Source organism: Leptopilina boulardi, unplaced genomic scaffold (genome assembly GCF_019393585.1).
Source record: "Leptopilina boulardi isolate dan_hultmark-lab unplaced genomic scaffold, ZJU_Lbou_2.1 LbouV2_224, whole genome shotgun sequence".
NCBI lineage: Eukaryota > Metazoa > Arthropoda > Insecta > Hymenoptera > Figitidae > Leptopilina > Leptopilina boulardi.
The window spans coordinates 73,220-90,423 of record NW_026137779.1 but is presented as its reverse complement, the minus strand read 5'-3'; the positions used below and the strand labels follow the sequence as shown (position 1 = coordinate 90,423).

At 25.9% G+C, this 17,204-nt stretch overlaps 2 protein-coding genes across 2 annotated transcripts in view; both read right to left on the bottom strand.

The window, feature by feature from the left end:
- The window catches only part of LOC127279900 (uncharacterized), a 37,020-nt gene that overhangs the window by 17,362 nt on the left and 2,454 nt on the right, over positions 1–17,204 (bottom strand). The window lies entirely within an intron of this gene.
- LOC127279902 (uncharacterized) lies at positions 313–16,922 on the bottom strand. Its single transcript, XM_051302561.1, has 5 exons — positions 14,375–16,922; positions 1,572–1,758; positions 1,374–1,468; positions 1,154–1,289; positions 313–843 (listed from the first exon to the last, which is right to left on the bottom strand). The coding sequence occupies exons 1-5, from the start codon at positions 14,563–14,565 to the stop codon at positions 769–771; spliced, it is 684 nt and encodes a 227-aa protein (XP_051158518.1). The 5' UTR covers positions 14,566–16,922; the 3' UTR covers positions 313–768.

Sequence of the window (17,204 nt, the reverse complement as noted above, 5' to 3'; positions counted from 1 at the left end):
TCTCATGTAAAAGAACAGAGAAATTTTGTAGAGGGAGGCTTACGTGGTCTGACCGCCGAACTGCCACTTGGGCCGCCCTCAATATTTTACCAGACATCCTTTCCTACCACGTTGTCAAAGGACTGGGTGCAAATGTGCTCTAACGAAACATTGTCACCTGTCTAATGATTTGTGGGAGTTTTGGGTCAGTGCATGGTTGATGAAGAAATCGGTCGTGGAAACTCATATAAAGATAATTGATAGTGTTAGCGGGCGAATTCTACCCGATATTAATATAATCATTGTTATCTTTAGCAATTTTTTTATACATATCATTAAAAAAAAAAAAAAAAAAAAAAAAAAAAAAAAAAAAAAAAAAGAACACTTTCCACTTACCTTGCATCGAAGCACCAACGTTGAAAGTTCCCCCCCTTTTTGTGTTTATATAAAAGATTAAGGTTTCGATTTATTTTCATAATGTTTAATTTTTTTAAATTTAATCATTTCTCTATTAAAGGGGAGGGGGAACAAGTATCGCTCGTATTTCTGAAATTAAGAAGATATAAAAGAAAAAAAAAAAGAAGGAAGAGAGAGAGAACGGGAAATTTTCATGACAAATATTTTATTTTCTTTTTTTTAAAAAAAAAAAAAAAAAAAAAAAAAAAAGACAGAAAAATTACAGAATTATAAAAAAAAAAAAAAATTATTAACTTTTTTTTTATTTTATTATTCTTTTTTTTTAAGCTAAGAGGTGAGAGATGGCTCCCTGGTCCGAAGGTCAACCGCAAGCTAGACAGTCGAATCTAGCAAATGGCCCTCTGGACCAACCTCCTGCCAAATCCTCCTTAGAGGAATCCGAGCCTTCTGAAATAAACAAAAAGGGAAGAGAGTTCCTTCTGTACCTTCAAAATTCCAGAGAATTATGATTCTATTTTGAACTCTGTATGGGTGATTTCCCCCCCCCCAAAAAAAAAAAAAAAATTATTTTAATATTAATTGAATAATTAAAGATAGTACGGTTTTTTTTTATAGTTAAGGGATGTTAAAACAATATCTTTCTTCAATGTTGATAATTGAATTTTAAGATTCTTAGAAGATATAATTCAGAGACATGAAATTACCCACTTTACGGAGAATCACCCATATATATATATGTTTTTTTTTTGCTACTTACCAACTGCCACCTTGAGCGTACCCTCGCCTGCCCCTCTCTCGTCCAATGAAAACATTGTACGTAAGAAAGGACAAGTGCCCTCGTTATCGGCTGGTAGCCGACCTTGGGAGGTATAGCTGGCAGTGAGCGTAGTGTCCTTAAAAAAAAAAAAGGGGTAAAATGGAAAGGATCTAATAGTCTCCTTATCCCCATTTTCCTCTCCCACTTTTCTTTTACTCACCATGTTGGGTGACTCCTGTTTATCTCCCACCAGCCCTGGAGAACTTTCACGTCCCCCGCTGCATCCCTTACAACCGAGGGATCGACAAACCCAGACTAAAAAAAAAAAAAAAAAAAAAAAAAAAAAAATTTTATATATGCATAGGTTTCTCTCTCTTTGTCAATATTTTTTTTATATAACAAATCAATTAATACTCACAGTCGCCCAAAAACCTCGACAGAAGTAGATTCGGCTCCTCTCGCACCAGGAGTACTCCTGGTACCACTGACACCGGGTGTAACGTTTTCGGGGACTACTATTCATTAAAATCGGGTCCAATCCCCATTGCACCCGATCGTCTTCTCGATCGGGAGCCACCCTCCACTCATCATACGCAACAAAAAATCTAAAAAAAAAAAAAAAAGGTATACGGTTTTTCAAAATTTTATTAAGTTATTATTTTTCAGGATGTTATCGAAAATATAATTTTTCAAAATTTTATCAAAAAATTATAATTTTCGCAATTTTATTAAAATTATTATTTTTCAACATTTTGTCGAAGTTGTAATTTTTCAAAATTTTATAAAAATTATTATTTTTCAACATTTTATCAAAAATATAATTTTTCAATATTGTATTTAAATTATTATTTTTTTTCAACATTTTATCAAAAAAATTATAATTTTCGCAATTTTATTAAAATTATTATTTTTCAACATTTTATCGAAAAAAATTATAATTTTTCAAAATTGTATTAAAGAATTGTTATTTTTTTTCAACATTTTGTTGAAATTGTAATTTTTCAAAATCTTATAAAAATTGTTAATTTTCAACATTTTGTCGAAATTGTAATTTTTCAAAATCTTATAAAAATTATAATTTTTCCACATTTTATCAAAGAAATATGATTTTTCAAAATTGTATTAAAAATTGTTATTTTTTTCAACGTTTTATCAAAAAATTATAATTTTCGCAATTTTACTAAAACTATTATTTTTCAACATTTTATCGAAAAAAATTATAATTTTTCAAAATTGTATTAAAAATTGTTATTTTTCAACATTTTGTCGAAATTGTAATTTTTCAAAATCTTATAAAAATTATAATTTTTCAACATTTTGTCGAAATTGTAATTTTTCAAAATCTTATAAAAATTATAATTTTTCAACATTTTATAAGAAAATTATAATTTTCGCAATTTTATTAGAATTATTATTTTTCAATATTTTACCAAAAATTATAATTTTCGCAATTTTATTAAAATTATTATTTTTCAACATTTTATCGAAAAAATCATACTTTTTCAAAATTGTATTAAGAGTTGTTATTTTTTTGACATTTTGTCGAAATTGTAATTTTTCAAAATCTTATAAAAATTGTTAATTTTCAACATTCTGTCGAAATTGTAATTTTTCAAAATCTTATAAAAATTATAATTTTTCAACATTTTGTCGAAATTGTAATTTTTCAAAATCTTATAAAAATTGTTAATTTTCAACATTCTGTCGAAATTGTAATTTTTCAAAATCTTATAAAAATTATAATTTTTCAACATTTTGTCGAAATTGTAATTCTTCAAAATCTTATAAAAATTGTTAATTTTCAACATTTTGTCGAAATTGTAATTTTTCAAAATCTTATAAAAATTGTTAATTTTCAACATTTTGTCGGAATTGTAATTTTTCAAAATCTTATAAAAATTATAATTTTTCAACATTTTGTCGAAATTGTAATTTTTCAAAATCTTATAGAAATTATAATTTTTCAACATTTTATCAGAAAATTATAATTTTCGCAATTTTATTAGAATTATTATTTTTCAATATTTTACCAAAAAAATTATAATTTTCGCAAATTTGTTAAAATTATTATTTTTTTTTCAATATTTTACCAAAAAATTATAGTTTTCGCAATTTTATTAAAATTATTATTTTTCAACATTTTATCGAAAAAAATCATAATTTTTCAAAATTGTATTAGAAGTTGTTATTTTTTTTGACATTTTGTCGAAATTGTAATTTTTCAAAATCTTATAAAAATTGTTAATTTTCCACATTTTATCAAAGAAATATGATTTTTCAAAATTGTATTAAAGAATTGTTATTTTTTTTCAACATTTTGTTGAAATTGTAATTTTTCAAAATCTTATAAAAATTGTTAATTTTCAACATTTTGTCGAAATTGTAATTTTTCAAAATCTTATAAAAATTATAATTTTTCCACATTTTATCAAAGAAATATGATTTTTCAAAATTGTATTAAAAATTGTTATTTTTTTTAACGTTTTATCAAAAAATTATAATTTTCGCAATTTTACTAAAATTATTATTTTTCAACATTTTATCGAAAAAAATCATAATTTTTCAAAATTGTATTAGAAGTTGTTATTTTTTTTTGACATTTTGTCGAAATTGTAATTTTTCAAAATCTTATAAAAATTGTTAATTTTCAACATTCTGTCGAAATTGTAATTTTTCAAAATCTTATAAAAATTATAATTTTTCAACATTTTGTCGACATTGTAATTTTTCAAAATCTTATAGAAATTATAATTTTTCAACATTTTATCAGAAAATTATAATTTTCGCAATTTTATTAGAATTATTATTTTTCAATATTTTACCAAAAAAATTATAATTTTCGCAAATTTGTTAAAATTATTATTTTTTTTTCAATATTTTACCAAAAAATTATAGTTTTCGCAATTTTATTAAAATTATTATTTTTCAACATTTTATCGAAAAAAATCATAATTTTTCAAAATTGTATTAGAAGTTGTTATTTTTTTTGACATTTTGTCGAAATTGTAATTTTTCAAAATCTTATAAAAATTGTTAATTTTCCACATTTTATCAAAGAAATATGATTTTTCAAAATTGTATTAAAGAATTGTTATTTTTTTTCAACATTTTGTTGAAATTGTAATTTTTCAAAATCTTATAAAAATTGTTAATTTTCAACATTTTGTCGAAATTGTAATTTTTCAAAATCTTATAAAAATTATAATTTTTCCACATTTTATCAAAGAAATATGATTTTTCAAAATTGTATTAAAAATTGTTATTTTTTTTAACGTTTTATCAAAAAATTATAATTTTCGCAATTTTACTAAAATTATTATTTTTCAACATTTTATCGAAAAAAATCATAATTTTTCAAAATTGTATTAGAAGTTGTTATTTTTTTTTGACATTTTGTCGAAATTGTAATTTTTCAAAATCTTATAAAAATTGTTAATTTTCAACATTCTGTCGAAATTGTAATTTTTCAAAATCTTATAAAAATTATAATTTTTCAACATTTTGTCGACATTGTAATTTTTCAAAATCTTATAAAAATTGTTAATTTTCAACATTTTGTCGAAATTGTAATTTTTCAAAATCTTATAAAAATTATAATTTTTCCACATTTTATCAAGGAAATATGATTTTTCAAAATTGTATTAAAAATTATTATTTTTCAACATTTTATCAAAAAAATTATAATTTTCGCAATTTTATTAGAATTATTATTTTTCAATATTTTACCAAAAAAATTATAATTTTCGTAATTTTATTAAAATTATTATTTTTCAACATTTTATCGAAAAAAATTATAATTTTTCAAAATTGTATTAAAGAATTGTTATTTTTTTCAACATTCTGTCGAAATTGTAATTTTTCAAAATCTTATAAAAATTATAATTTTTCAACATTTTGTCGAAATTGTAATTTTTCAAAATCTTATAAAAATTGTTAATTTTCAACATTTTGTCGAAATTGTAATTTTTCAAAATCTTATAAAAATTGTTAATTTTCAACATTTTGTCGGAATTGTAATTTTTCAAAATCTTATAAAAATTATAATTTTTCAACATTTTGTCGAAATTGTAATTTTTCAAAATCTTATAGAAATTATAATTTTTCAACATTTTATCAGAAAATTATAATTTTCGCAATTTTATTAGAATTATTATTTTTCAATATTTTACCAAAAAAATTATAATTTTCGCAATTTTGTTAAAATTATTATTTTTTTTCAATATTTTACCAAAAAATTATAGTTTTCGCAATTTTATTAAAATTATTATTTTTCAACATTTTATCGAAAAAAATCATAATTTTTCAAAATTGTATTAGAAGTTGTTATTTTTTTTTGACATTTTGTCGAAATTGTAATTTTTCAAAATCTTATAAAAATTATAATTTTTCCACATTTTATCAAAGAAATATGATTTTTCAAAATTGTATTAAAAATTGTTATTTTTTTCAACGTTTTATCAAAAAATTATAATTTTCGCAATTTTACTAAAACTATTATTTTTCAACATTTTATCGAAAAAAATTATAATTTTTCAAAATTGTATTAAAGATTGTTATTTTTCAACATTTTGTCGAAATTGTAATTTTTCAAAATCTTATAAAAATTATAATTTTTCAACATTTTGTCGAAATTGTAATTTTTCAAAATCTTATAAAAATTATAATTTTTCAACATTTTATCAGAAAATTATAATTTTCGCAATTTTATTAGAATTATTATTTTTCAATATTTTACCAAAAATTATAATTTTCGCAATTTTATTAAAATTATTATTTTTCAACATTTTATCGAAAAAATCATACTTTTTCAAAATTGTATTAAGAGTTGTTATTTTTTTGACATTTTGTCGAAATTGTAATTTTTCAAAATCTTATAAAAATTGTTAATTTTCAACATTCTGTCGAAATTGTAATTTTTCAAAATCTTATAAAAATTATAATTTTTCAACATTTTGTCGAAATTGTAATTCTTCAAAATCTTATAAAAATTGTTAATTTTCAACATTTTGTCGAAATTGTAATTTTTCAAAATCTTATAAAAATTGTTAATTTTCAACATTTTGTCGGAATTGTAATTTTTCAAAATCTTATAAAAATTATAATTTTTCAACATTTTGTCGAAATTGTAATTTTTCAAAATCTTATAGAAATTATAATTTTTCAACATTTTATCAGAAAATTATAATTTTCGCAATTTTATTAGAATTATTATTTTTCAATATTTTACCAAAAAAATTATAATTTTCGCAAATTTGTTAAAATTATTATTTTTTTTCAATATTTTACCAAAAAATTATAGTTTTCGCAATTTTATTAAAATTATTATTTTTCAACATTTTATCGAAAAAAATCATAATTTTTCAAAATTGTATTAGAAGTTGTTATTTTTTTTGACATTTTGTCGAAATTGTAATTTTTCAAAATCTTATAAAAATTGTTAATTTTCCACATTTTATCAAAGAAATATGATTTTTCAAAATTGTATTAAAGAATTGTTATTTTTTTTTCAACATTTTGTTGAAATTGTAATTTTTCAAAATCTTATAAAAATTGTTAATTTTCAACATTTTGTCGAAATTGTAATTTTTCAAAATCTTATAAAAATTATAATTTTTCCACATTTTATCAAAGAAATATGATTTTTCAAAATTGTATTAAAAATTGTTATTTTTTTTAACGTTTTATCAAAAAATTATAATTTTCGCAATTTTACTAAAATTATTATTTTTCAACATTTTATCGAAAAAAATCATAATTTTTCAAAATTGTATTAGAAGTTTATTTATTTATTTATTTATTTACACGGGCAATATCGGAATAATGCCCTGTCGTACAAAGTACTGTGTTTACAAAAATATAAGACTTATATACTAATTGGCTGTGCCATTACTGTTTGAATTGAAAAACAAATTGCGTAATTCCTGTACAAAAGAGCTTTGTGAAATGCCAAAAAAATCTATATTGCTGTCAAACTGGTTAGCCTCTTTACTCAGTCTGTAGATAATAGAATTCTTTAAATAATCAGTTCTAGTAAACGGTAGTCTAAATAAAGGAAGAGCTCTGGGAGATCTTTGAGGTACATAAAAATCAAATAAAGATAATAGATGTGGGCAATTAATTTTACCGTTAATAATTTTGAATAGAAAAAGAAGGTCAGAAAACAAAAATCTTTGAGATAGCGAAGGAATCTTGAGTGATGATCTTAGATTTGAATAATCGTGACTAAAGTAATTGTAAGGCAAACCAGTTCGTCTCGCCGCAAAACGAAGAAATCTATTCTGTACACGCTCTATGTCGGTCATAAGGCCCTCCTGGTAAGGCCACCACAAAGTAGATGCAAATTCTATTATTGGCCTGACCAATGAAAAGTACAAAGCTTTTAAAGCTGCTAAGTTCTTGAAATGTGCTGCATTTCTAATAACGAAGCCCAAAACTCTGGTAGCCTTATTAATTGTGTAAGAGATATGATCAACAAATGTAAAAGAGCTGTTGAGCAATACACCAAGGTCACGCATCAGGGATACTCTTAAGAGTTGAATACCATTCATAAAATAACTGCGATCAGAAGTTTGCCTGGATCTGGAAAACGAAATCACCTTGCATTTATTAATATTAAATAACAAATTATTATCTATGGACCAAGCATAGAGATTATTGAGATCAGATTGCAGATCCAAGCAATCCCGCTCGCAGGTAATGGCTTTGAATATTTTTAAGTCATCAGCGTATAAAATAATTGAAGAAAAACGAATTACGTCCTTTATGTTATTAATAAATAATATAAAAAATAGAGGTCCCAGATGCGAGCCCTGAGGAACACCTGAGGTAGGTAAAAAGACATCAGAAAAGGCGTGATCAACTCGAACTGATAAAGTTCTATCAGCTAAGTAACTTTTAATCCACGAAATCAAATCAGCAGAGAAACCCAGAGCTTCTAGCCTCGCTAAAAGAATGCGGTGGTCAACCTTATCAAAAGCCTTAGAAAAATCCGTATAAATCGCGTCTACTTGGATTCCAGAATCAAGTTTATGTAAAATAAAATTTGAAAAAATACTTAAGTTGGTAAGAATGGATCTACCTCTCACGAAACCATGCTGCTCCTCAATTATCGAACCATTTAGTTGATTATAAAGAGTGTCATACATGATACTTTCAAAAACTTTAGAAATAGCACTTAAAATAACAATTGGACGATAGTTTGTGACATCCTTTTTATTTCCATCTTTGTGTACCGGAACTACGATTCCCCTTTTCCATATAAATGGAAAAATTCCACACGAGACAGACCAATTGTATAAAATATAAAGAGGTTCGACGAAGGAGGAACAGCAAGACTTCAAAAGAGAGGGCGGAATATCATCAGGTCCAGCACCCTTATTAACATCAAGTGATTTAAGTTTTAATACAATTGTTTCTCTAGTAATATGAGAGGAAGTTATAAAATTATTTTCGTAAAAATTAGAATTACAATTGCCAACGAAATTATTGACTGGCGGGATAGTATAAACGGAATTAAAGTATGATTTAAAACAATTGGCAATATCAGTACTGTTGTTAGCTATAGTAGATCCACAAAAAACTTCACCGGGAATTCTGGAATCCTTGCGCAAATTATTTACGTAATTCCAAAAGTATTTAGGTTTAGATATTACAGAATTTTCAACACGAGTGATGTAATCATTATAACAAAGTTTTGACTTAGACTTGCATTCAGTTCTTAGGCGAGAAAAAATTAAATAGTCCGATGCTAAATTAGTACTCTTGTAATTAATATGAGCTGCTTTCTTTAGAGAAACTAAATGTTTAAGCTCATTAGTAAACCAGGGAGGATATTTTGTTGCCTTAACATTTTTTATTGGTACAAAAGTAGTAAAAGCGTTATAGACAATATCATAAAAAATGGCAACAGCATCATCAATACTCGGTGTATTCAAAACTTCCTTCCAATTAATACAGAGCAAATAAGCATCCAAACCAACTAAGTTAGTACGAGCAAAGTCGTGTCTAGGAAAAGAATCACTGATAATGTTATTTGAAGTAACCGAAGTAGCAGAAAATATAGTAAAGTTGAGAGGTGGATGATAAGCATCAATTGGTAGAATAGTTTCAGTTGCGATTTTTAAATTAAATTCAGAAAGGTTACAAAATATAAGATCTAGAATATTACCAGAAATATTTACAAATGTATTAATTTGAACAATGTTTAAAAAATCAAATGTTTCTGACAATCGATTTGCAATTTGATTATAAGATTGAGAAGTACTTAGTTTAGATTTACAAGAAGGTCCGCTTTCAAAAGGTAAACGCCATGAGATGAAGGGTAAGTTGAAATCACCAGTGATAATTAATTTAGCATTTGGATACGTGTTTGAGATTTTTTCAATAATGTTGCAAACGGATAAATATACTTTATAATCTGAATTTGGAGGAATATAAAATGTTCCAACAATATATAAAAAAGTCAAATAAAAAAATTTAACGAAAATATGCTCCACTGATAGTTCATCTGTCACTAGAGTTGATGCACACAACAATGAGTCACAAGCAATTAACACCCCACCACCGCGCAAATGATTACTAGAGTGGTAGTTTCTATCCATACGAAAAATATCAAAATTTAAAAAACCGAGTTCATTAGAACTAAATGAGGAGTTGAGCCAAGTTTCTGTGAAAATGAAAATTTTAAAGAGAACCGACGTTAAAGATAAGCGAAGATCAACAAGTTTACTTCTCAAACCTCTCACGTTTTGATAGTAAACGGTAATAGAATGAGAATCAGCTGTGGTAGTATCATGTGCTGAGTGGGAGGGGATAACACTCGCGAGAACACCAGAAGCAGATGACAAGTCAGCACGAACACTTTGATTTAAGATATCTGTGAGGCACGCACACTGGACTGCCTCTGTCGTTGAAAGGTTGACACCACTGTCGGAACACCGCGCCGGAACATGATTCGAGCACCTGTATCTCCTGCTTGACGGCGGTTCTCCAATTCTTTCCTCATCTCTGTCATTTCCTCCAACTGCATGCTCGTCATATCCCAAGAGAGACGCATATTCATTATAAGAGGACGATGAATCTCGTCTCTTTTTGCGGTCAAGAATGACGAGTGAACTGCCTTCGCTTTTTCCTTTGATTCGAAAATAATTTTCACTGGTCTCGGATGCTTCTGCGTCTGCGCAAATTTACCAATTCTTAATGGTTTTGAATTATTAAGAAAACCAGGTGTGCAAAAATTTGAAAAAAGTTGCGAAATTGATTCAAGAATTTTTTCTTGACTCTCATCATTAGAATTATTTTTAACAATTTCAGGAAAACCAAATAGAATGAGATTGCACGAACGAGAAAGACGATCCTGAATCTCAGACATGCAATTACGGGAAAGAGAGGCTACGTTCAAATTTTCAACAGTACCTTCTAACACAGCAATCCGTTTTGAATGGTCAGTGACGGTTAAAACGGCCTCGTCAACTTTTGAGGAAACAATGTCAACTTTTTTCGATAAATCATTAATATTTGAAGTCAGCGAAGAAAAGTTTTTCTCCAAACCCTGCTGCAAGCCTTTAATCGCTTTGTTGATGATTGATTCCACACTATCATTCGACATAACTTGTGGAGAAGTACTTGTCATAGGTTGAACAGAGCTGCTCGAATCAGTCTGAGACAAGAAAGTAGGTGTACGAGGACGACAACACTTGGAATATGCACCATTAGATAATAAACTTGTGCGATTAGCACATCCAGGGTGATAAGGGGAATCACACGCGGTACAAAAAACTGCATCAATGACCGACTGTTTACACACTAGGCATATTTTAGGATTCGAAATTTTTTCTTTATTTGCCATGTTTAACCGGCTAAAAGTTAGGTTAGAATCAGGAAAAAATCACACCGACTCAAAATTTAATAAAAAAACAAAACAAAACTTAAGAAAAAAAGAACGTAAAAGAGTTCGATTGTCACTAAAGTCACGAGAGTGCACTAAAATATTCACAAGGCAGCCTATACCTTAAAAAGTACAAAAAATTAAAGAGCAGAGCGTACACGAGTATTGTAACGGACAGCCAGGGCCGAGTTGTTATTTTTAAGTTGTTATTTTTTTTTGACATTTTGTCGAAATTGTAATTTTTCAAAATCTTATAAAAATTGTTAATTTTCAACATTCTGTCGAAATTGTAATTTTTCAAAATCTTATAAAAATTATAATTTTTCAACATTTTGTCGACATTGTAATTTTTCAAAATCTTATAAAAATTGTTAATTTTCAACATTTTGTCGAAATTGTAATTTTTCAAAATCTTATAAAAATTATAATTTTTCCACATTTTATCAAGGAAATATGATTTTTCAAAATTGTATTAAAAATTATTATTTTTCAACATTTTATCAAAAAAATTATAATTTTCGCAATTTTATTAGAATTATTATTTTTCAATATTTTACCAAAAAAATTATAATTTTCGTAATTTTATTAAAATTATTATTTTTCAACATTTTATCGAAAAAAATTATAATTTTTCAAAATTGTATTAAAGAATTGTTATTTTTTTCAACATTTTGTTGAAATTGTAATTTTTCAAAATCTTATAAAAATTATAATTTTTCAACATTTTGTCGAAATTGTAATTTTTCAAAATCTTATAAAAATTATAATTTTTCAACATTTTATCAGAAAATTATAATTTTCGCAATTTTATTAGAATTATTATTTTTCAATATTTTACCAAAAATTATAATTTTCGCAATTTTATTAAAATTATTATTTTTCAACATTTTATCGAAAAAATCATACTTTTTCAAAATTGTATTAAGAGTTGTTATTTTTTTGACATTTTGTCGAAATTGTAATTTTTCAAAATCTTATAAAAATTGTTAATTTTCAACATTCTGTCGAAATTGTAATTTTTCAAAATCTTATAAAAATTATAATTTTTCAACATTTTGTCGAAATTGTAATTTTTCAAAATCTTATAAAAATTGTTAATTTTCAACATTTTGTCGAAATTGTAATTTTTCAAAATCTTATAAAAATTGTTAATTTTCAACATTCTGTCGAAATTGTAATTTTTCAAAATCTTATAAAAATTATAATTTTTCAACATTTTGTCGAAATTGTAATTTTTCAAAATCTTATAAAAATTGTTAATTTTCAACATTTTGTCGAAATTGTAATTTTTCAAAATCTTATAAAAATTGTTAATTTTCAACATTTTGTCGGAATTGTAATTTTTCAAAATCTTATAAAAATTATAATTTTTCAACATTTTGTCGAAATTGTAATTTTTCAAAATCTTATAGAAATTATAATTTTTCAACATTTTATCAGAAAATTATAATTTTCGCAATTTTATTAGAATTATTATTTTTCAATATTTTACCAAAAAAATTATAATTTTCGCAATTTTGTTAAAATTATTATTTTTCAACATTTTATCGAAAAAAATCATAATTTTTCAAAATTGTATTAGAAGTTGTTATTTTTTTTTGACATTTTGTCGAAATTGTAATTTTTCAAAATCTTATAAAAATTGTTAATTTTCAACATTCTGTCGAAATTGTAATTTTTCAAAATCTTATAAAAATTATAATTTTTCAACATTTTGTCGAAATTGTAATTTTTCAAAATCTTATAAAAATTGTTAATTTTCAACATTTTGTCGAAATTGTAATTTTTCAAAATCTTATAAAAATTGTTAATTTTCAACATTCTGTCGAAATTGTAATTTTTCAAAATCTTATAAAAATTATAATTTTTCAACATTTTGTCGAAATTGTAATTTTTCAAAATCTTATAAAAATTGTTAATTTTCAACATTTTGTCGAAATTGTAATTTTTCAAAATCTTATAAAAATTGTTAATTTTCAACATTTTGTCGGAATTGTAATTTTTCAAAATCTTATAAAAATTATAATTTTTCAACATTTTGTCGAAATTGTAATTTTTCAAAATCTTATAGAAATTATAATTTTTCAACATTTTATCAGAAAATTATAATTTTCGCAATTTTATTAGAATTATTATTTTTCAATATTTTACCAAAAAAATTATAATTTTCGCAATTTTGTTAAAATTATTATTTTTCAACATTTTATCGAAAAAAATCATAATTTTTCAAAATTGTATTAGAAGTTGTTATTTTTTTTTGACATTTTGTCGAAATTGTAATTTTTCAAAATCTTATAAAAATTGTTAATTTTCCACATTTTATCAAAGAAATATGATTTTTCAAAATTGTATTAAAGAATTGTTATTTTTTTTTCAACATTTTGTTGAAATTGTAATTTTTCAAAATCTTATAAAAATTGTTAATTTTCAACATTTTGTCGAAATTGTAATTTTTCAAAATCTTATAAAAATTATAATTTTTCCACATTTTATCAAAGAAATATGATTTTTCAAAATTGTATTAAAAATTGTTATTTTTTTTAACGTTTTATCAAAAAATTATAATTTTCGCAATTTTACTAAAACTATTATTTTTCAACATTTTATCGAAAAAATTGTAATTTTTCAAAATTGTATTGAAAATTGTTATTTTTCATCATTTTGTCGAAATTGTAATTTTTCAAAATCTTATAAAAATTATAATTTTTCCACATTTTATCAAAGAAATATGATTTTTCAAAATTGTATTAAAAATTGTTATTTTTTTCAACGTTTTATCAAAAAATTATAATTTTCGCAATTTTGCTAAAACTATTATTTTTCAACATTTTATCGAAGAAAATTATAATTTTTCAAAATTGTATTAAAAATTGTTATTTTTCAACATTTTGTCGAAATTGTAATTTTTCAAAATCTTATAAAAATTGTTAATTTTCAACATTTTGTCGAAATTGTAATTTTTCAAAATCTTATAAAAATTATAATTTTTCAACATTTTGTCGAAATTGTAATTTTTCAAAATCTTATAAAAATTGTTATTTTTTTCAACATTTTGTTGAAATTGTAATTTTTCAAAATCTTATAAAAATTGTTAATTTTCAACATTTTGTCGAAATTGTAATTTTTCAAAATCTTATAAAAGTTGTTAATTTTCAACATTTTGTCGAAATTGTAATTTTTCAAAATCTTATAAAAATTATAATTTTTCAACATTTTATCAAAAAATTATAATTTTCGCAATTTTATTAAAATTATTATTTTTCCACATTTTATCAAAAAAATATAATTTTTCAAAATTTTTAATTTCTCAAAACCTTAGGTATTTTTGGACTTACCCTCTTTCCCCACTGAGCCCCCCCAACACATTACGAAGTTGGATGCAAACAAATATTTTTTCCATTCTATCGTTGTCCTCCGATGTAGGGGCCCGCTCTTCCTCCTCCTGTACTTTGGCCAGCTGCATCCCCTTCACCTTTTCCAAAAGGCCCAACAACCCCTGTCGATAATTACTTACATTTTCACTCATTTTAACACTTTTTTTATTCTTTCTTTTTTTTTTATATATTTGCACCACACTTCACCACTCACTTTCTGATCGCGCGAAACAATGGGGTACGAGAAAAGTCTACTACCCACAGGTCGCCAGCAAACTGAATGAGGGGAGCTGAGTCTGGACCGCGGAGACTGCTACACGTGCAGCTCCTTGGTCCTTATCAGTGCAACCTGATACTCCACATCCGACTCTCTGGCACCAACGTCCAGACAAAGAATCAGCAAAAATAATATATAAAAGCAATCTTATAATTCTCTTTTCTCTTCTTTTTTTTTTTTCTTCTCATGCGATATATTAATATTATTATTTAATTATTATTAGCCCGATTTCGTTCTCATCGCTTATAGTTTTTGGGGACAAAAACGGGAATATTCACGGTGGTTTGTCACGGTGGTACCTAAAAATTTAATTTTTTTGTATTGTGCTGAAATTTACTTTTCGTAAATTTTAACACAATACTTTGATAATAAAAATTCAATCGTCAGCATAATGCGATGGGAACGGACTCGGGCCTTATTCTTGGAATGTTATGTGTGCACATATTATTATTACAACTATTTAGAATAAAAATGTAAATCGCAAATATCACCAATGGATATATGTGCATGTACTCTAATATAATTCAAATTTCTACGGGCATTCATAATTAAATATAACCTTAAAAAGTGAGGATCATTATATATATGAAATATAATTGAAAATTTTTAATTCTAATGTTGCGAGTGCGTTAATGAACATTGCGACAGCGTTCCGAATGCGTTGGACGTTGCGGCAATGTTCCCAAACCACAATTGTAAAAGTTAGCAAATGGGAATGTTGCGAATGTGTTAATGAGCATTGCGGCAGCGTTCTGAATGCGTTAAACGTTGCGGCAATGTTCCCTACTTAAAATTAAAGAAAGTAGCGAACGGTAATGTTGTGAATGTTGCGAGTGCGTTAACGAACATTGCGACAGCGCCCCGAGTGCGTTGGACGTTGCGGCAATGTTCCCAAACGAAAATTGTAGAAGTTAGTAAAAGGGAATGTTGCGAATGTGTTAGTGAACATTGCGGCAGCGTTCTGAGCGCATTAAACGTTGCGGCAATGTTCCCCACTTAAAATTGAAGAAAGTAGCGAACGGTAATGTTGCGAATGTCGCGAGTGCGTTAACGAACATTGCAGCAGCACCCTGAATGCATCGAATGCTGCGGCAATGTTCATAATTTAAAATTTAACGGAATTATTGATTGAAGAAGATAATAATGGATACTTTGTTTTGTGAGACACGATATTATCACTTGCGGGTCCAAAAAAAAATGAGTATGGATGTGTACAGGAGCCACACTAGAAATTGGACTTCTCGCGAAAAAAAGGGATATAATAATAATAATAGTTAAAATAAATCTACGCGATGAGCTTTTTCTTGAACGTAATTCTTCAGCTTCCATCCTTTTCTTACTCTACCCCCCCACTTTTTTTTTATTACGTATTCTGGGCCTAACAATCCTACATGCTCATAACAACACAACATCAACGTTGTAATTGTTGCAAATAAAAAAAGGGTAAAAATGCCAAAAATCAAATCATTTTCCAACAAGGAAAATTAATAAAATAAATCCAAAAGACAACAAGTCTTTTCAATAATAATTATGCTTGATTTTATCAAGTGCATATTATTATATTTGGCTATACCATTAAAAGAAAATAAAAACTCAGCATTATTGGCATAGTAACAGGCCCAGAGCTCACGCCTTGTTCACGTGTTAAAAACCCTTAGTCCACAAAATTTTCCCACCTGAAGTCTCTAAACGTTCATATAAAAGTGCATCGCGGAAGTCAATTAATGGCAGTACAACTCTCATTCGCGAGTCAGCTCTGAAATTTTTCAGAGGCATAAAAACGATTTTGAGACGCCGGGACTAAGCCCGTCCGTGAGTCGGTTTTTCAATTTTTGCAATCCACTACATAGATAGTGATTAAAATTGGACGGACGAAAAGTTAAAGTTCACGCCGACGAAGTCCAACGGAAGTCGTCTTTAATAAAAATCCAGTAATTTGAATAAAATCAAATTATTGAATTTTTGTCTTTTTGACCGGCCAGTCCGCACGTGTGGTGCCTGCGCTGTTTAGATTCGGTGGACCCGTGAGTGCAATTTTCGTGCGCTACCAATAGACACTTTCGCGCTTTGCTAAGTGTGTGTATTTTTCCGCCCGTCGGAAAGCAGCTCGACGCCTCGCCCTCGTTAGCTTGCGACGGTATAATAAGCAGTAGAGTAAGTTTTTTTTAACATGTATCGTTCCATTTTCTTATCTTATTGTATTATTTCAACCTTTTAAAATCAAAGATTTCTTTTTATAATAAATGTATAAAAGGGTCTTAATTGTTTCATTGTGTCTTAACCCTTAAATTCAATTCCGAATAACGTAACTTGGCAGTTTTCTTCTAAAAAAGGATACACGATCCCATAAAATTAAACGAAATTTTTTTATTTCGGCAGCTTGGTGCCTCCAGGACATAGAAAATAATAATTTTTATAATTAATATTTTTTCGGTTCGTAACATTTTCAACCATTAACAATCGACAAACATCTCAATATGTAGTCGACACATATTGTTTTTTTTTAAATATCAA